Below are 19,931 nucleotides of genomic sequence, written 5' to 3'. Positions count from 1 at the left end.
AGAGATCTGTGGGTCTCCGACTCTAGAAGGCTGGGATTAAAGATGTGGGCCACCACCACCACCACCACCTGGTTTGTCTTATTAGGTTTTAATAATGCAGTTAGGATGAGTGGTGGGTCTGGCACTTCACTGGTCATCCATGCATCACAGAGTGTCCTGGCTTGTCATTGGGCACAGGTGACCAGCTCCTCCAGGGCTTGTTCACGCCGATTGCCATGGACTAACAGCACCTCCTTGATCCGGTCTTGCTGGAAGCCCATGTCACTGAACTGCTGCCAGAGACGCAGGAACTCCCCTGCCTGAAGAGGAGGGAGACACGGTACTCCATTACTGCAAGGCTGCCTCAGTCCTGGGCATCCCCCTCCCTAGTGCCCACTGTACTTCAAACCCTTCACCAGGGAAGCCTGTCCCTGGGCTATGCCTGTCATTTTCCTCTTCCTCTGGGGACACAAGCTCCACACTTTCTTCCTCTACCAAGGAACAAAGGCCCCCAGTCTTGCTGAGGCTCCATGATCTGGCTCACTCTGATTCCCTGTGATTGGCTTTAGTGCTGTGAGGACTGCACAGCAGGTCTGGGAGGCCACAGAGGCTGAACCAGGGGTGCTGCCTGTGTGCTGGTACTGCTGGGTTTTACTCTGCTCTGCCTTTGCTGAAGACTCCCCCTGTGTTTTCTTCTCTGCTCCTGTGAATTGCTGCCCCGTTACTGAGGCGGGTACTATCATGGGCATTTGTTTCTTTCCATAGGGCCTGCAGCTCTGTGGATGCTGTAAGGGCACAAACTCCCTGAGTTCAAGCATCTCCAGTGGGCTCCAATCTCAAAACTGTAAGGCACTCAATAATATGTGGTGTGTTGACTCGGTCACCTATAGAAAAGCCCCCGCACCACCACCTCCAGTTGCCCTCTCAGCCTCTTCATTCTCTGTCTCCCACCTTTGGCTGTACTCCACTGGCTAGGTCAGAACTCCCTCCCCAATATGAGCAGTCCAGTTCTCTCCTGATCAGCCCACAGGCGGCTCTGCGGTCATTGCACCCCTGCACCTCATGCTTCCCCTCCCTGGGCCCAGCTGACCTGGTGCTCGGAGAACTGGAACATCTCCATGGCCTCGTCCACCAGGGCCTCATCGTAGCCCTGCCGCAGCAGCCTCTCACAGGCACTGAGGTAGCCGAGAAACTGGGCCAAAGAGGGCAGATGGGGAAGGATGGTAAAAGGAGGGGCAGGGACATGCTAGGGAGTCACCCCAGGACCTCCCCAAGACCATGCAGCTGGACGGCCCATCACAGGAAACGGGAGCCAATAGAAGAGGCTTCCTGTGAGAACCAGCAGATGAGTGACAACAGGTCCTCAATAAATGCCCCAGGTTGAGGGATAGAATCCAAGAAAAGGGCTGCTGAAATGTTCATAGAGCCTAAGTGGGGTACAGGACAAGCTCTAAACAAGTAAGTCAACCCCACCATAGCCACCACATGTACTCCCATGACAACCCATCCTTCTCAGAGGAACACCCAAATGTAAAAGGAACCTCCTCAGCCACCCATCTCTATGCACCCCTCCCCAGACACACCTGTCACCTAGGATGAGTAGAGCGCCCACCAGGAAGCGGTCTACACCAGAGCTGGGGGAGGGAAAGTGGCAGGAGGAAGTTCTCCAGGGGCTGAAAACTTGTTCTAATCACACACACACACACACACACACACACACACACACACACACACACGCATTATGTCATCAGAGACTTGTTTTGCCTTCATTAGGACCATTAGATCATTAGATCAAGGCTGGCCTGGCTACACAGTGACCTCGAGGCTAACCAGTAACACAGAAGACCTGTCTCCAGCTGGAGAGATGGCTCAGAGGTTAAGGGTACTGGCTGTTCTTCCAGAGGTCCTGAGTTCAGTTCCCAGAAACCACATGGTGTCTCACAACCACCTGGGCAGAACACTGTATACATAATAAATAAATAAATCTTAAAAAAGAAAGACCTGTTTCAAAAAACTAACAGCAACCAAAACCAAAATAAGTGATGCCTTAAGGTAGCTAAGTTGGTAGAGTGCTTGCCTAGCATGTATGAGGTTCCATCCCCAGAACCAAAAAACTGGGCACGATGGTGCCCTGGGAGGTGAAGACAGGAGGATCAGAACCTCAAGGTCAAGGCTAAGGAGATAGCTCAGGGGGTAAGAGCACCTGCTTCATAAATGTGAGGACCTGAGTTCAAGTGCCCAGCATCCATACAAAATTCGGACACTACCACATACCAGATGCTTTGTCACCTCAGCACCGTGGGACGCAGAAGCAGAATGCCTGGGACTTGTTGCCTGCCAGCCTAGCTGTGGTTCAATGAGAGATCTTGTCTCAAGGGAATAAGGCGGAGAGTGGCAAACCAGGATATTTTATCTGCTCGCTCATGCATTCACGAGTGTCTGCCCCTGCTCACATATACCACACGCACCCACACACTCATGAACATGCACACACTTGTAAGTTAAAGATCTCATTCAGCTACATAGTGAGTTTGAGGCCAGACCAGTCACATGAAACCCTGTCTCCAGAACAAATGTGCTGCCTTTTCACAATACCCCATCCTGCCCACAGCCTCAGCTTCCTCCTTTTCTCTAGGCCTCCATGCAGCTCCCCCATCCAAGACCAGCCTCATTCTCCTCCCAGGAGGCCTCTCTGCAGAGTCCGTCTTTATTGGGCCATCCTTGGGGCTCTTAGGCCCCACCCACCCAGTGCAGTGCACTTTATATTTGTGTCCACTCGTGTTTGGCACACAGTGGAAGGTTAGTCTGTCACCACTGCATCCCCAACTCTAGCAGGGGAAGCAAAGTAGCACAATAAACACGTCATGTTCATAAAACCATTTAAGAACCGCCTTCAAGGAACTCACAGCTTAGCAGAAGAGATAAACCAGACTTGGGGGACTATGCCAGTGCTGGGCAAATCAAAGCAGGGTTTATAGGGGACAGGTGCCAGATAAAAGCTCTAGGCCGTGAGCACCACGTGTGTAGCTGGGAAGGATTAGGTCAAATTTCTGCTGACCTTCAGAGCCGCTGAGAGCACAGATCACACAGTCTAGCCCTGTGGTTTCCAAACTCTTGGAGCTCTGGTCTGTTTGTCCCAGCCCAGAAGCTTCAGCAAGAAGCAGCTAAGAGCAGGCTGCCTGAAGCTGGAGGCCTACGGCTGCAGGAGCCCAGAGTCCAGTGCTTCCCAGGGAGGAACTACAGGACACGTAGACCTAACTCTGAGCACATTTAGAAAGTCTTTCACTCCAACCCTTTCCACAGATAAGGACATGGAGGCCCTGGCAGAGATGATGGTTGCCAGAGTCCCAGAACGAGGGTCCATATTATCTGACCTTTCAAGGCCTCTTAGTCACACTGATCAGTTGAAGTGGGCTGTGGGGGGAGGGAGGGTGGGCTCTGAGCTGACATGACAGTGGACAGGGACTTGGGAGAAACTGTCCTCCAGAGAAAGGGAGAGTGGACAGGGCAGACGGTGGATGCTCCTGTACAGCAATGCTCTCAGCCTCAGTGCTTGTTGCAACTGTTCTGGGAGCTTTGAAAGCTTCTAATGGGGTCTCACCGCAGAGGGTCTCATATAACTGGTTTGGGACAGAGCCTGGACTTTGGGACAAGCTTGCAGCTTGCCAGGTGATTTTTGCTGTTGTTTATTTGTTTTTTGAGCCAGGGTTTCTCTGTGTAGTCCTGACTATCCTGGAATTCACTCTGTAGACCTTGCTAAGCTCAAACTCAGAGATCTACCTGCCTTACTGGGATTAAAGGCATGTGCCACCATACCAGGCTCTCCAGATGATTTTATTTTTAAGATTTATTTACTTATTATGAATACAACATCCTGCCTCCATGTATGTCTGCAGGCCAGAAGAGGGTACCAGATCTCATTTCAGATGGTTGTGAGCCACCATGTGGTTGCTGGGAATTGAACTCAGAACCTCTGGAAGAGCAGCCAGTGCTCTTAACCTCTGAGCCATCTCTCCAGCCCTCTTCAGATGATTTTAACTAAAAAAAATTAACCAGAAAAAACTTTAAAAAAATATTTACATATTGCCTTAACTCCGTAATCCAATGTCCTCTCTCCTGAGTCATCTGTCATTTATCTAGGCCAAAGGGACTTAATAAGATGTCTTTGGGGGGGGTGATCCTGAAGGAGATGAGGAAGTACCAATGGCACAGAGCCAGCTTTCCAATCACAGAGAGTCTTGATGTTTGGGAGATGGTGCAAAGCAGGGACAGCACATGGGGAGGGGTGTGGGTGAAGGCGTGGCTTCAGTACACTCCCCTTCCTGCTCACACTCCTTCCATATGTCCCTTTTGTTTCTTGGGTCATTTACCAATATTTTGATCTAGGCTTCAACACACCCTCAACTGGCCCCCAATTTCCTTTCTTATTTTAAGTCCCAGGAGCCTGCTTCTCATACCTGCCACAGCTGGACTGTTTAGGTAGCATCTCCCAAAGACCTTGTCCCTGTCATGGCAGCTCTTCTTATCTCAGAGTCCGAGCGCTTCTAGCCTCAGTGTGTGGAACTCCCATGAAACCTTTCACGAGCACTGGAAACTCCTTTTGGTAGGTTGACAATGGATAGGATTTCTTTGGAGTAGTCACTCCAATCAAGAGTAGAGTCTATGTCTCCACCCTTTAGATGGGGCTTGTCTAGGACATGCTTTGACCAACAGAAGTGGTGGGAGTGAAGGCTGGGCTCAGGTGACCTGGAAGCATTTGCTCTTATCCTCTTGGAACCAACTAGAACCAACTGGGCTAGTTTTCTGAAGAAATGTGGCCTAGTTGGCAAGTATCATCAGTCACTGGACTGAGGCACCCACCCTAGCTGAAACAGCAAATAGCACTTAGAAGTAAGAGATTGTCTAAACAGATGTGACAGGATCTGTGGAAGACACATGAGGCTGACCTATGGCCTTCACACATATTTTCATACACATACATGAGCAAATACACACATACAGATATCTCTCAGTAGAGACTGCCATATTGAACAGTTCTAGAAAGGCTCCTGATTGCCTAAAGCCCTGGCTTCCTGTATTTGGGGCATGGACAGGATAGGGGTTTAAATATGGAGATACCCCACATGGCCACAGGGATTCCTGCTGGAGTCCTGTGGAGGGGACAGCAGTAAGGCCTAAAAATTCAATCTCAAACTTGGTAATTTGTGCCAAGTTGAGGTTCTTCCTTTAAAGAGATGGAAGCAAGGGCTGGGGCTCTAGACTAATGGTAGAGATGTTGCCTACTATGTACAAGGCCCATTGATCCCCAGCACTTCAAGAGAGGAGACAGGACAGGGGGACAAAACCTCTTCAAGTTAAAGATAAAAAGTCAGATGACCTCATCTAACCCCAGCGTGGCAGCCCCTCAGCCCTGGGCCCACTCACCTGGCTCAGGCTCTGCCTTCCTGTCTTCTGCAGAGCCACAATGGCCCTTCCCAGGGGATAGCCCAAAGCAACCACTGGTCCGATGAGGTCTTGCTCCTCTTTGGTCAGGGCAGATAGCAGGTCAGTTGCTGAATCAGGATGTAATCTATAGGAACCGAGGGGCTGGGGTGTCCCACTCAGAGGTGGCAAGCAGGTGTATGGGCTGAGAGACTGAAACATAGACAAGATGACATGTCAGTAACCAAAGGAGGTCACAGTCACCTGGGCTGGACACCTTAAGAGGTGGCTTTGTGTCCCACTTTATACACATTGTGGAGAGATGTAGGTCTGGCAGTGCTCAACTCATTTTCTATTCACTTTGCCAAGATGTCAACAGAGGCCATCTTAGAACTATGTCATCAAGCTGTTAGGAGGCATAAGTCAGAGCATGAGCAAAGTGATTAATTAGCAAAGGGCCTGGCATGCAGAAGCTGTCAGCAAAGGTTAGTGTTTCACTTAGCACTTACAACACTGCAAATGAAATGTGATAGGTAGCCCAAGTGTAGTGGTAAATGCCTGTAATCATAGCTATTTGGGAGCTGAGGCAGGAGGATTGCTTGACTCCAGGAATACAAGGTGAGCCTGGGCATCATAGTACAAGGTCAAGTCAGGAAGAAATAACAAAAGACAGACAGACACGGTATAGGTCAGTTGGTAGCATGCCTGTCGGGAATGTACAAGGTTCTGGGCTCAGTCCTTAGTGTCTCACATACAGAGCATGATGGTATGTGCCTGTAATTCCAGATGCAAGAGGATAAAAAATTCAAGGTTGTCCTTAGCTACCATTACATAGCAAGTTTGGGGTCAACCTGGCTACATGAGATTCTGTCTCACAGAGAGAGAACATATCATCCTATTATTTTGAATCACAGATTGAAATCCAGGGACAGAGAAGTCAGTGACCTGATACACAGTACACATTTGAGATATGAACCCTGCCCTGAGGATGTTGTACCCTACAATTTAGTGTAAGGGAACATCTTCCCAGCCACGCCCTCCTAGAGTTTGGCTGGCATCATGAGGAAGGACTTCCCAGCTAGAAATCAAACTAGCAAGGCATTGGTGGTACACCATCAGACCTTTCCCCACCCCCGAGGGAACTCCAGCTGCTGCCTTGCTCCTGGGTCTTGGTGCATATGGGGGACATATGAGTTGCCCGGCTGTCACCACTATCTCAGGGTTCTCTGTTATGACTCCTCCTTTTACCCTAAATAGAGGACCACCCAGATTCAAGCCATAGCATTACTCTTGTCTTTGAAGAAGAGTCTTAGTTACTGTCTACCTCAGTTTCCCTATACCTCATATTCCTGCCCCAGCAGTCCCTCAACTAGGGTTGTTGCTCAAGTTGATTTTTTTAGACTTGTTTTTTAGGCTTGTTTTATGACTATGTAGCACAGAGTAGCCTTAAAGTAGCCATGTAAGCCACGGTTAGTCTCACGCTGGCAATCCTGTTGTCTCCTGCGCTGTTGAGATCACAATCGTGTGTCACCATGCTCTGCTACTTAAATTGGTCTTGAATCTTTCTGACTTCAACATCTAGAGTCTGTCCAGCCCTGGAAGCCCCTCCTGCAATGCTGACCCATCCACTTTATAAGTAGAGAGGGTGGCATAGAGTGGTCCAGCAACCCAGCCAGACTGCTGACTCTGTCTTTTGGATTCAATTTCTTCTTGGCCTTATTCTGTAGTATCCTAGTGTCTGACTTGGAGCCAGAACACTGTGTCCAAGCACCATATTCTGCTACCAATCTGGGTCTACCTCAACCTTCCCTGGACCTAGGACTTGTGGACTCTGCAATTTACTCATTTCTTAAGAAAAAGATATAAATACTATATTTGGCACACGTGGGCTGCCCGGAGCTAAGTTTCTCTGGACTCCAGGCTCACTTCTGCCCTCGGATCTCTCTGTGCACTCCCTCCACCCTGGTCTGGCCAGCTGACCCTACACCCCAGTCCGGGCCTCTCCCGACATCCTCTTGACCAACTGTCTTGCCCTGTGGGTATCTGGTGGGAAGCAACTCTTCCCTGAATATTTTTTGCTTGAACTACCAACTTCAGCAGCCCGCTCCGTGTGAAGCTCCAGAGCTGAGTCTGAGGCAGGTTTTCATTGAGCTCCCCCTGTAGGTAGGGTCCTTTGCTAGGTGGTCGGGAAACGAAATGAGTATTACCCCATCCCACCCCTAAAAGAATTCATATTCTACTGCAAGAGAAGGATGGGACTAGAAACTGATTGGTGGGACATATGCCTATGTGGGAACTCGAGAGAGGGGAAAGCCTCCAAGCAGAATGTACTAGGCCACAGGAAAGACAGGACCACAGGGCCAGGTGGGAGCCGATGGGTAGAGAGTAGTGCAGGGAGGAAGGAACCTAGGCTGGGGACCCTCAACTTGGAAGGCCTTAGCTTAGAACCTGTGGCTTTGGAGGAGAACACAAAGTTCTTACAGCGACGGTGGGTTTGTGGCTCCGCAGTGGAGGTATGGCCCCGGCAGTGGAGGGTCGTGGGGGCAGCTCAGGGACGCTGGGGGGCTGCGGTGCTGGACCAAGGGCTGGTGCCAGGGTGGTACTCAGACTCAAAGTGCGGTGGCCTCGGAAGCGATGCAGAAGGGCTCGAGGACACGTGGCTAGTCTGCTCTCTGAGAACCGTCGCCGGGCACCAGACAGCTCAGACCTCATGTTTCTCAGCACGTCCAGGGAGCAGCGGCGATGACCTGCAGGGGAGCTGGGCTGAGGGCTGCTGGACTCCATCTCCTCCTCGCCGGCGGAGGAGGCATCTTCCTCGTCTCTCTTCTTCTCTGTTTCCTCTTCTTCCTCCCCTTCTTCCTCCTCGGGAGGTTCTTGTAGTTCAGCAACTGGGCCTCGGACTTCAGCAGATGCAGGCTCCAGACTGTATTTTGGACTGGCCAGTAAGAACCAGGCTGGAGGAGCCGATGCAATCCCCAGGCCATTGCACTGGTGGGGAGAAGGGCCTCTGATGAGTGCTTCCACGCAGAAGAGAGCCTTCCTTTCCAGGCTGAAGTCATACTGCAGAGAGACGGGTGATGTGGGGCTCAACTGTGCCACTGCAGCAAGCCAGGGCTGTGGAGACAGAGCCCTCAGTGCTGCCTTGGGGACCCTGTTCAGTCAAATTTGCCAGGAAAGCTCCTGGCTCTAAACTCTGGGTATCCTCATAGCCCACTCCCATCTTCCTTTCCAGGTGTTTCTGGGGCCCACAAACATCATAACAGTTCAATGGCAAACCCTGACATGAAGGACAAGTCAATAATGTGTTAATAGAGTAACCGCGGTAAAACTCCAACATTTAAAACCCTTCGCCATCAGTGTGTCACTGAACAACAGCTACCTCAAGACACTCCAGTAGAAACAGCTTTTGTGATCTGGGTGTAAGGATTCAGGCATTATGCTGGCCTGCCTCTGTCACCTGGCAGAATGCACTCAGGCAGTACCCTGGTCAGCCCAGGTACAAAGGACCTGCTCTCCTTCCTCTCTTCTCTTTCCCGCTGTTTCCTTGGGGCTGGCAGGACTTTTCCTATCTCCCTCTCCTCTTCTGTCATATCTCTCTCTCTCTCTCTCTCTCTCTCTCTCTCTCTCTCTCTCTCTCTCTCTCTCTCTCTCTCTCTCTCTCTCTCTCTCTGTCTCTGTGTCTCTGTGTGTGTGTGTGTTTACCTCTTTTCTCTTTCCTTCCCTCCCCTTTCTAATAAAACGTCTCACTAAGCTCTGTCTGACTGACATGTTTTTCCCCCTTCTAGGTCAACCTCACTCAACATGGAAACCTCCAAGGTCCCCCACATGCTTTATCATAACACTGGGGCCTTAGTTCAGTGGGCAGAGAGCTTGCCTAGCACCCACAAATCTCGGGGTTCCAATCCCGGCACACCCATGAGCTCAGCACTTGAGAGGCCGAGGCAGGAAAACAGGAAGCTCAGGTCCCTCTAAACTATATAGTGAATTTAAGACCATCCTGGACTACAGGAAATCTTGTTTCAAAATGAGTGTGTTCTTGGCAAAGCAGCTTTCACCTGGGCCTGGACACCGGCCACAGAGCTGTCTCCTAAGAAGTGGGTTCATCAGAGAAACTTCCTCAGACAGCAGTAACACCTGTGCTCACCCCCTTTTCTGATACCCAAGATTGTTCCCAAGCTCAGAACAAGCAACAGCCTAATCTTCACTGTTGTTCCTTGTTGAGAGCAGGTTGGTGATGAGTGGCTGAGCTGTGTTTCTGTCTTTCTGACTACAGAATTTCCTCCACTGCATGTCAGGTCACTTAAAAGCAGACCAGAGCTGGGCAATGGTAGCACACACCATTAGTCCTAGCAGTGGGAGCAGAGGCAGACAGATCTCTGTGAGTTCAAGGCCAGTCTGGTCTACTGAGTGAATTCTGGGATAGCCAAAGATACACAGGGAAACCTTGTCTTGAAAAACAAAAAAGAATATCTTATAATACATTGAAATGAAAACAAGAAATACACGTTTGAGTAAAAAAAAAGAAAAGAAAAAATGGTTGGTTACTTTGGTATATGCACACATAAGGACTTCTGCCTAGTTGTCTTCTATGCAAGACAGGCAGTCAAGTTCCTCACCTCAGTGACACAGGCCTGTGTCAGAAAAAGGCCACAGTGCAGGGTGCAGGGACAGTCAGATCTGTGTACAAAGAGCAGGACCGGCGCCATGCTGTGTGCTCCAGAGGCCACTGGAACCTCTCCACATTCCCCCAGGTCCTCCATGCCCCCTCTCCTTCCTACACTGTGCTCTGTGCTCTCTGCTCTGAATCCCCTACTTCCCCTCTCCCTCCTGTGGTTTTTAAATTATTTCCCCCTACAAACCTTGACTTTTTTTTTTTACCTTCTCTCTCATGTGTTAGGTCCTACTTTTAGCTGATGTGAAATGATCTGAAGACGAGGACTAGGTATCAGGCTTGCTCGGGCAGTTACTGAATAAGTCGTCTTTGATGTCTGCACCTCAGGCTTCTCATGCGCAGAGTGAGTAAGAGCTGACTGGGATTTGACACTGCTCACTGTGTAGCCTTGGAACTCAGGGTCTTCCTGCCTTAGCCTTTCAGGTGCTTGAATTATATGGCTTGTGCTACCACACATGGGAGCCCCAGACCAGCTTCAAAGTTCTCAGCAATTTAATTTTCAAGTTATATGGATCTGTGTCTACCTTATGATATATCTATGCAAAGGTATAGGCAGCTCCTTCCCCAAGCTACCTACAGCTGTAGCCCATGTTTTAATATACATATAAATGCAACATATCTTTCCCCTAAAGTCTTCAAGTAAACTTGATTCTGTAGAAAGTTAAGCTGGGTGTTGGTGGCTCGTGCTTTTAATTCCAGCACTCAGAAGGCAGAGGCAGGCAGATCTCTGTGAGTTCTAGGCCAGCCTGGTCTACAGAGTGAGTTCCAGGACAACCTCCAAGCAATACAGAGAAACCCTGCCTCAAAAAACTAAAAAAAGAAAGACAGTTAATTATTTATATCCTGAGGCTATGGGTGGCAACCACTGCAGGACAGGAGGGAGAGGCTTGAGGTCCTTTCAGGCCCCAGGCAATGTGCTGGTCTGTGTACTATCCCCCTAATGTGCCCACAGAGTGAGTGCACTTTTCTTTTTCTTTCTTTCATTTTTTTTTCTTTGAGACATAGTTTCTCTATGAAGCCCCGGCTGTCCTGGAATTAGCTCTATAGACCAGGCTGGCTCTGAACTCACAGAGCTCTGCCTGTCTCTGCCTCCCAGGGGCTGGAATTAAAGGCGTGCCTGGCTAGCTGCTTGTGCTTTTTCACCAGAGGATTCTGGAAATGGAGTCTGATCCCCAAGAGTGATTCTAACAGCTGACGTGGGACAGAGGATGAAGTGGAGCACACTGGCATGACAAACAAGTGACACAAGCAGCTCACACAAGCAAGCAGGCTCTCAGCTCACCTAGGAAGTAACTTCATCACCCAGACACCAGACTTCTCCACGGAACCTTCTGGCTTATTTTCAGACTCCCAGACTCCTTAGAGGTCAGATCTGAGGACAGAGCTAGACCATCAGAGACTCACTTACCATCGAGCCCAGCAGAAGCTCTCTACAGTCCCGGACACTGAGCTCTGGAGCAGGATGGGGCTCTGTGTCCATCACAAAGCCCTTGGGCACCTTGAAGGGGACACCATCAAGGGCATTCATTCTGCCAGAGATGGCGAAGCTGTCTCAGAAGAACTGAGCACGTGGTGTGGTGGCAGGGAGAGGGTGTGGAGTCCTCAGAACCAGGCTCAGGCCACACTCTCCTGCGTGGAGGCCCCACAGCTGGAAGGAAAAGGAAAAGGGGCCAGTGCTGTACAGGGAAGAAATAAGTAAAACCCAGAGTATCCAAATAGACTATTTTCATGTCGAAGTCATGCATTACCAGGCATGTTCCAGCTGTGCCCACAGGCTGCATGTACCCCAAGATAGCTATGAATAGAACCCAATACTAAACTATAAACTTACTTAAAATATTATAGGGTTTTTTTTCAATTGTTTTCCTGGTTTGGTAATTCAAACCTGTGCCATTCTCCTGCAAGTTGTCCTCTGACCTCCACACACGCTATGGTATATATCTCATATACACAATAAATAAATAAAGAATAACAAAATAAAGCGGAAAATTATATGACTGCACATCTCCATAGATTCAGGATGCCCTGGAGCTGGAGTTACAAGTGGTTTGACCATAAGCTACCTGATGTGAGTGCTAGGGACTGAACTCTGGTCCTCTTCAAAGTAGGAAGTGTTCTTACCACTGAGCTCTGGCTGAGCTGCTATATTATTTATTATTATTGTTGTTGTTGTTGTTATTTTCGGAAAAGGAGGGAGACCCAAGCCCAGAGCTTTGCATCTGCTAGGCAAGCACTCTACCTCTGAGCTACATCCCCAACCCCTTTTCTATTATTTTTTAAGAAACATGGAGCTAGGGATAGAGCCCAGTGTAAGAGTGTTTGCCTGTTCTTCGTGAAGCTCTGGACTCGATCCCCAGAGCAACAAAATCAAACTCCCAAACAAAACAAAAACAAAGCCCACACAAAACAAAACAAAAAACCTTAAGTCACAACAGCACTGGTGGGCATGGAGGTCTTTACAGATGTTGACATTACACTTCATGATGGAAATGACAGTAGCTTTGTAGATGTCACACAGAGGAAGAAAGGCTGGAAGAATGCCTCCAGGCAATGGAACTGCCCTTTGCCAATAGTGATGGCCCGGTGGTAGGGCAGCTAGTAGCTCTTCTCCAGGGCGGAGGATGCAGCAGTGTCCATCTCTTGCTCCAAGTCTAGAATAACATAGCATAGCTTCTCCTTGATGCCATTACAATTTCCCCCTTGGCTATAACAGGGAAACTGTAGCCAGGCTCAGTCAAGATTTTCAGGAGGTAACCTATCAGGTCCCAACCAGCCAGGTTCAGATGCAGGATGGTGTGGGCAAGAGCATAGATGGGCGCTGTGTAGGTGACTCTGTCATCAGAGTTCATCATGATGCTGGTGGTTCCACCAGGGGTGTACAGGGACAGCACTTCCTGCAGCGCCATGGAATTGCTTGGGTGTCAAAGGTTTTGAACACAATCTGGGTCATTTTTTTATGGTTGCTCTTAGAGTTCAGGGAAGCCTCAGAGAGCAGCATGGAGTACTCCTCAGGGGCCATAGGTACCTCATGGTAGAAGGTATGGTGCTAATTACCTCCATGTTGTCCCAGTTGGTAGCAATGCCTTGTTCCATGGGATACCTCAGAGTCAGGATACGTCTCTTATTCTGGACCCCAGCACCCAGGTAGGAGTCCTTTTGGCCTTCTGGTGTTGCGAGTAGCCCATGATGGAGGTAAGGACTGCAGGGTATGGTTTCTGACAAAGCTGACTTGATAAATGTAGCCATGGCACTGTCATGGAGAACTGGGTGACTGGTTTAGACTGGCAGTGGAGGAGCCCAAGAGGTCTGTCCTCTCCGGGAAGATGTGAAGTGTCTTAGAGTTGTTTACAAAGACTAATATTGCAGAGCCAGTCCTGGCGCACAGGTCTGTAATCCCAGCTCCTTAGAAGACTTAGGCAGGAGGGTCACAAGTTCAATGCCTACCTGGGCTACGAAGTAAATTTAAGTCTAGCCTGAGCAATCTAGTGAGACTTAGTCTCTTTTTTTTTTTAACATTCCAATCCCAGGTCCCCTTCCTTCCTCTCCTCCCCCTCCTCCCACCTCCCAACTACCCTACCTCCCATCTGCTCCTCAGAGAGGGTAAGGCCTCTCCTAGGAAGTCAACTATGTCTGTCCCATCACCTCAGTGAGGCAGGACCACGCTCTCCACCCCTGTCCCCTGTGCATAGACTGAGCAAGTTGTCTTTCCGTATAGAATGGGCTCCACAGTTTGTGCATTAGAGCTAGATCTTGGTCTCACTGCCAGTAGCCTCATATACTGCCCAAGCCATACCATTATCACCTTATTCAGGGAGCCTAGTTTAGCCCTATGTAGGTTCCCCAGTTGCCAGACAGGAATCAGTGATCTCTCACTAACTCAGGTCAGCTGATTCTGTGTGTTTCCCCATCATGATCTTGACTCCCTTTGTCATGTCACTCCTCCCTGACTTTGTACTCCAGGAGCTCCGCCCAATGGTTAGTTGTGGATCTCTGCATCTGCTTCCATCTCTTTCTGGAAGAGGATTCTAGCTTCTCTGGGGTTGTGGATTGTAGGCTGGTTATCTTTTGCTTTATGTCTGGTATCCACTTATGAGTGAGTACATAGTATATTTGTCTTTCTAGGTCTGGGTTACCTCATTCAGGATTTTTTTTCTAGTTCTATCCATTTGCTGCAACTTTGAAGATGTCATTGTTCTTACTGCTGAGTGTAAGTGTACATTTCCTTCATCCATTTTGTGTTTTGTTTTTTAAGATTTATTTATTTATTGTGTATAGTGTTCTACCTACATGTATGTCTGAATTTCATGACAGAAGAGGGTGCTAGAACACATTACAGATGTTTGTGAGCCACCATGTGGGTGCTGGGAACTGAACTCAGGACCTCTGGAAGAATAGTCAGTGCTCTTAACCTCTGAGCCATCTCTCCAACTCTGAGACTCTATCTTAACATAAAAGTAAAAAGAGGGCTGGGGCTATAGAGCTCAGTGGTAGAGTGCTTACATAGCAGGCAGGAAGCCCTCGGCTAATCCCCAGTATCACATGTATATAGATACACACAAAGAAAAGGCTAGCCATGAAGAAATTACTGATAAACTGGATTAAAGTCAGACGTCCTAGTCATCAGAGTTTAAAGACAACCACAGCATGGGAGACAATATTTGCAAAATATCACCTGACAAGGGACTCATATTCAGCCTATACAATGAACTTCTATAAACAATAGGAAGTTTTAAATTCTCATTAGGAGGATATCCAAATGGCCAATGGATACAGGGTGTATTATTTAACCTCTTTAGCTATTTGGGTGTATAATGTAAAACAGTGATCCAACACATACCCAGTCAAGAATGGCTCAAATTAAAAAGCCTGGCCATGACATGCTGTTGAAGATGTGAACATCTGTAACTCATGCACTGTTGGTAAGGACCTCAATCAGGACTGGCCCATAGTATCTACCAAGGCTAAAATTCTAGAATTAAAAACGCATCTTCATATCACTTGTCTTTTACACAGGGTTTAATATTGAGTTCACTGCCTTGAAAAAAACAATAGCTTTTTCACATGAATTCAAACTCACAACTACTTATAACATAAACTAAATTCCTGATCACAGCCTGGAAGTTTAGTAACAGTGAGGAGCCTGGACCAGGATATGCCTCCGGCCCCACACAGGATGCCACAAAGCCCTGATGCTTGGGGTCACTGTGCGGTCATTCTGTTCCCAACAGAACAGCTATGTAGAGATGCTGGGTGGGTAATCTGGGAGCAGACAGGTCAAGTGAGGGCAGGTGGCCAAAGCCCTTAATTCCCTCACATCTCCTCCCCAACCTGTCTGTTCTCATCAGTGTCTTCCTGCCTTCAGGACTCATCAATTCCTGCCCGAATCTATGTCGCTGCATGTCAGTGGGTGGTTCCTTATGCCCCCTATGGACAAGATCAGGCAAGCCTTGGAGTAAGACTACCTTGTCGGCTCATTTTTACTGGGGACCTGTGAGGCTCAGGAGAGATCAGCAGGTTTTACCATCCTCAGATTTATCTTTCAGCTCAGCTGCCACTGAATTTTGAATTACAGAGAAAGAAAAGCCCAGATACGATTGAGGCTCCAGTGTAAGTCCGTGCCCACTTGAGATAACAACCCCCCTCCCCATCTCCCACTTAGCATCTGCATCCCTAATTGTTTTCTTCACAGTCCTGAGCTGACTACTAGTTTGCAAACTCTGATGGTCTCTTTCTGAAGAACAGCAAATGCCGCAGTGGAAACCAGAGCTAGTTAGAACATTTTAAGAGGCTGCATCAGCGTGCGTCTGTGGAAGGGGCAGCCTAGTCCTTGCGAGGCTTGGGAAAGCTTTAGGAAACACTTGGGCATCAAAGGGTAGGAAATGGATTGTGAGCAGAAAAAGGTTAAAGAGCAGGCAGCCAGAGAAGGAGCAGCGTGAGACAGACAGCGGACACAGGAATCTGCAGGGTGAGGTGAGGGGGTCACAAGTGAGTCAATGGTATGTGCAGTTTGCAGCAAAATCCAGGATAGATTTGGGTCCTGCTGGGGAGGATTTAGAATTTTTTAAATGTTTATTTATTTATTTTGTTTCTATAGGGCTCGAGGAGAGTTTTGGGTGAATCTCCTGGAACCGGAGCTAGACAGTTGTGAACTGCCATGTAGGTGCTGGGACTCAAACCTGGGTCCTCTGGAAGTGCAGCCAGTTCTCTTAATCACTGAGCCATCTCTCCAGCCCTGAGGACTTTGAATTTTGAGTTAAGTTCTGACTCCAATCAGAGGTGGCAGAGAAAGTCATAGGGGCTGGGATGGGGGAGGGGTATACAAGGAAAACAAGGCTTCAACAAACTGTATACTTTTGAACTTCTCAAATTCCCAGTGAAAGTGTGCCCACTGGGCAAATCATGGGGCTGGAGACTGGATTTTGCTCAAGTGACAGACCTAGGTGGGAGACTAGTAAGGAATGACTCCCCACTGTACTCTACATGACTTCATCCTTGCTTAGAGCTTCAATTGTCTGCCAGTAATTCCCACCTTCTCCGTGACTCTTCTGGGATCAAACTCAAACACCTGCTTCCAAGGTACCTCCTAAGGAGCTTAGAGTTCCTCTGATTTAACACACACAAAGTGAATTTTATCTTTCTTACCTCAAACACATTCTCCTTGCCAGAGGTCTGTCTGAAGGCAAGATAACGTGGCCCAGGTGCTAACACACACTCAGACACTTCACCACCTTCTCTCAGATCCTCTGCCAAGTTTCTTAAGAGTCTGTGTCACCTCCATGGCTAACATGAGAATCCAAGCTGGTGTTACCTCACTGAACAGCTCACCTCTGTTTATCTTCTCCTGTGCTATTATTGCTCCACACACAGACGTGTGATCATTGCAGACTACAAAATTAAGCCACCATTCTTCCTCTTTCCATAGTTCTCAGGTTCTTTCTAAATAAAAATTCAAAATCTGAAGGCTTGTAACAGGTAGACTGATCCGTGTGTGTGTGTGTGTGTGTGTGTGTGTGTGTGTGTGTGTGTGTGTGTGTGTGTGTGTTATGAGACAGGCCTTCTCTGTGTAGCCCTAGCTGTCCTAAAACTTGCTTTGTAGATCGGACTAGCTTCGAACTTACAGAAAGCTGCCTGCCTCTGCCTCTAAAGTGCTAGGATTGAAGGCATGCACCACCACACCTAGCACTAGACACATATAACTCCAGCCAGAGTAGCCTTCATATGCCATGGTCCGTTGGCCCCCGCAGCATCTCTGCACAGCTACTCCTGGTTCTGCCTGTTTTTCTGTCTCTTCTCACCAACTAAAAGCCTTTTTTTTTTTCTTTTCCAGAGCTGAAGATCATCTGCTCAGAGCAGCTTTCTCCACCAGAAGCTTTTAGTAATCTCTTAATCATTGTTTGAGGCAGTTGAGTCCTCCAGAAATGTCCTTTAATTTCTAAACAGTTAAGGATAGTCTTCAGTTTCTGATCTTCCCACCTTCATCTCCTAAATGTGGAATCTGGCTTTATTGGGTGCAGGGGACTGAAGCCAGGGCATCATGCATGCTAGGCCAGCACTGTGCCAAATGAAGTACATTCCCAGTTCCTGATACCCCTCCTTTGACTCTGACCCATAGTGTACACAGTTTATGTAATCTCACTTAAATGTGTTATAAGTGTATCTGAATTCAATTCCTACTCTGTGATCTCATATAACCTCCAGAGTACTCAAAGTACAGTTTTTGATTGTTGTTATTAATGGCCATTTTCTTTTTAACCTCTGTTCTCTGGGGGGTTAGAGGATATTTCTTAGCATCAACCATGGGCATTTTGTATGAAATATCTAGGCAATAAAAATACACATGGGTTAGCAGTTCCCCAGGTAGCACTATCACAGTGGCAATGAAGAACTCTATCAGTGCAGCTATGGAATCAGTGAAGGGCACTCTAGACGGAGTAAGATGGAGAAAGCTTTCACAAAGTTACTTCTCTCAACACCAGGAAGGCAGGAATCCTGTTCCCTCCTTTTTACTCTCTTAGCACCTAAACTATAGTGATGGAAAACAAAAAGTCATCTTCCAAAGGACACAGCTTAATCCCTAGCTTCCTTAACCTCACATGAATTAATAAAGCAGAAACTACCTGCAGATGTGCAGTTATATAAGTCTAAAACCACCTGTCTCAAACGCCTCAGTTTTTGCTTCAGAGATTATGAGTAAACAAGTTTATACCAAAGACAAACAGAATCCTCTTTGGAAACAAAATCTTCAGCAGTAGCAGCTGGGTGTGGCAATCAGGAACTACTGTGTGGATGTATACAAAAGTTCAGAGGTCACTCAAGTTAACTTACAAGGGAAAGCAGAGACATGTATCAGCAGAAAGGAGCATTTTCTAACATATCATTAAAAAAGCAAACTGGAAATAAGACACATTTTGTACTTACCTTGTAATTCCCAGGAGAGCTTCTCTGTGGACAGAATATGAAGACATGAACAGTATAACAGATGGTGTAATCCCAGCTAAGCGTTTTAAAAAGTCACATGGACATAGAAACATAAAGGATTTTAGAGTGATTAAACTGGTTGGCTTGTTGCAGCAAATTCTCAGACAGCAGGAACTCAGGTACTCCAACTAAGTATAGTATTTAACATACAATGAATCTCTCATGGCTTGTTACTCTTCCCTATGTTTATATATAATTCCTTAAAAGCTTGTGTTTGCCTCTCACAAGTCCTGGTTATGGCATGAGCATATTCTTTTTTTCATACAGAATATAATTAATCTGGGATTGGAGCAATGGCCTAATGGTTAAAAAGCACTGGCTGATCTTCCAGAGGACCAGGGTTTGATTTCCAGCACTCATACGGTGGCTCAGAACCATCTATAACTCCAATCCCAAGGGATCAGACTCTCTCTTCTGGCCTGTGGCACCACGCATGCATGTAGTATGAAGACATACATGCAGGCCTAATGCCCACACATAAAATAACAAAACATATCTCTAAGAATATGATTAATCATAAAGTTAACTAATTGTTGATTTATCTTTGAATTTTATTTCTCCATTTGATTGAACATTGATGTTTAATATATGGAGAATTTAGGTAATATGTGAAAAATAAAAAAAAACAATTGGTAAAGGGCTGGAGGCTCAACAGAATTATAGATTCAAATTCTGTTGAATGAAAAGGCTAAGAAATGACCAAGGGTTGGGGGTGTAGTCATGTACAGCACTCACCTGCTCTTTCTAAGCCTGGAAAGAAACAGTGGCTGCTGCTACAACTCACAGGCAGGCGATACACCAGGAAACAGAAACTGAACAAAAATAATGCTCCCTTTATAAGAGCCTTGCCAGCACCGAATGTAGATCAGAAGCAGCTTCTTTCCAACCAGAGTTCCACGTCTCCTTTTCTGGTTCAGTTGCTGAATCTCCCAAGTCCCTGCTCATCAAAGCTGGCATCCAGTGACAAGGCCATCTCAGCACAACTCATACAACCCATCTTCCACCGCTGTTTCCCGCAGCTCATCTCAGGGCAGGAAGTGTTCAAATAAAAAGTGTACAGGCCTGTGTGGTAGGGAAGGCTGACTGTATCAGACCTTAGAACTCATGAACTCAGACACATCGGGAAAAATAGCCCGTCCCCTAGCAGTCTAATATAAAGCAGCTCTATTCCCTAGGTCTGCAGTAGAATGCACAACCTAGCAATGCATATTAAACTACACAAAGGGACAAAGGCGTTAGTATATCACACCTAAGGGCTCCCAATTCCGCATCATTCCCAAAGTTGACGGTGATCCTTCTTGCTAGCCACAGTCAAATTTTACAGCCAAAGGCTGTGTTTAAAATCATTTTTCTGCAACAAATACCTGTTTATTAAATTTAA

The 19,931-nt window shown here is 47.5% G+C and overlaps 1 protein-coding gene and 1 pseudogene across 3 annotated transcripts; both read right to left on the bottom strand.

Moving 5' to 3' along the window:
- Positions 1–72: 72 nt before the first annotated feature.
- Ubap1l (ubiquitin associated protein 1 like) lies at positions 73–19,924 on the bottom strand. 3 transcript variants are annotated; one of them, XM_040739761.1, is made up of 6 exons: positions 18,491–19,924; positions 11,481–11,720; positions 7,882–8,460; positions 5,404–5,613; positions 1,070–1,171; positions 73–299 (listed from the first exon to the last, which is right to left on the bottom strand). In XM_040739761.1, the coding sequence occupies exons 2-6, from the start codon at positions 11,598–11,600 to the stop codon at positions 165–167; spliced, it is 1,146 nt and encodes a 381-aa protein (XP_040595695.1). In that variant the 5' UTR covers positions 11,601–11,720; positions 18,491–19,924; the 3' UTR covers positions 73–164. The 3 variants fall into 3 exon arrangements, with proteins under 3 accessions (XP_040595695.1, XP_040595697.1, XP_021086035.1); XM_040739763.1 differs by having other exon boundaries at positions 7,882–8,388; XM_021230376.2 differs by lacking the exon at positions 18,491–19,924 and having other exon boundaries at positions 11,481–12,652.
- Positions 12,665–13,594, bottom strand: LOC101843325 (annotated as a pseudogene).
- Positions 19,925–19,931: the final 7 nt, after the last annotated feature.

This window comes from Mesocricetus auratus, unplaced genomic scaffold, assembly GCF_017639785.1.
Source record: "Mesocricetus auratus isolate SY011 unplaced genomic scaffold, BCM_Maur_2.0 Super-Scaffold_100691, whole genome shotgun sequence".
Taxonomy (NCBI): domain Eukaryota; kingdom Metazoa; phylum Chordata; class Mammalia; order Rodentia; family Cricetidae; genus Mesocricetus; species Mesocricetus auratus.
This window is presented reverse-complemented; position numbering and strand designations above follow the sequence as displayed.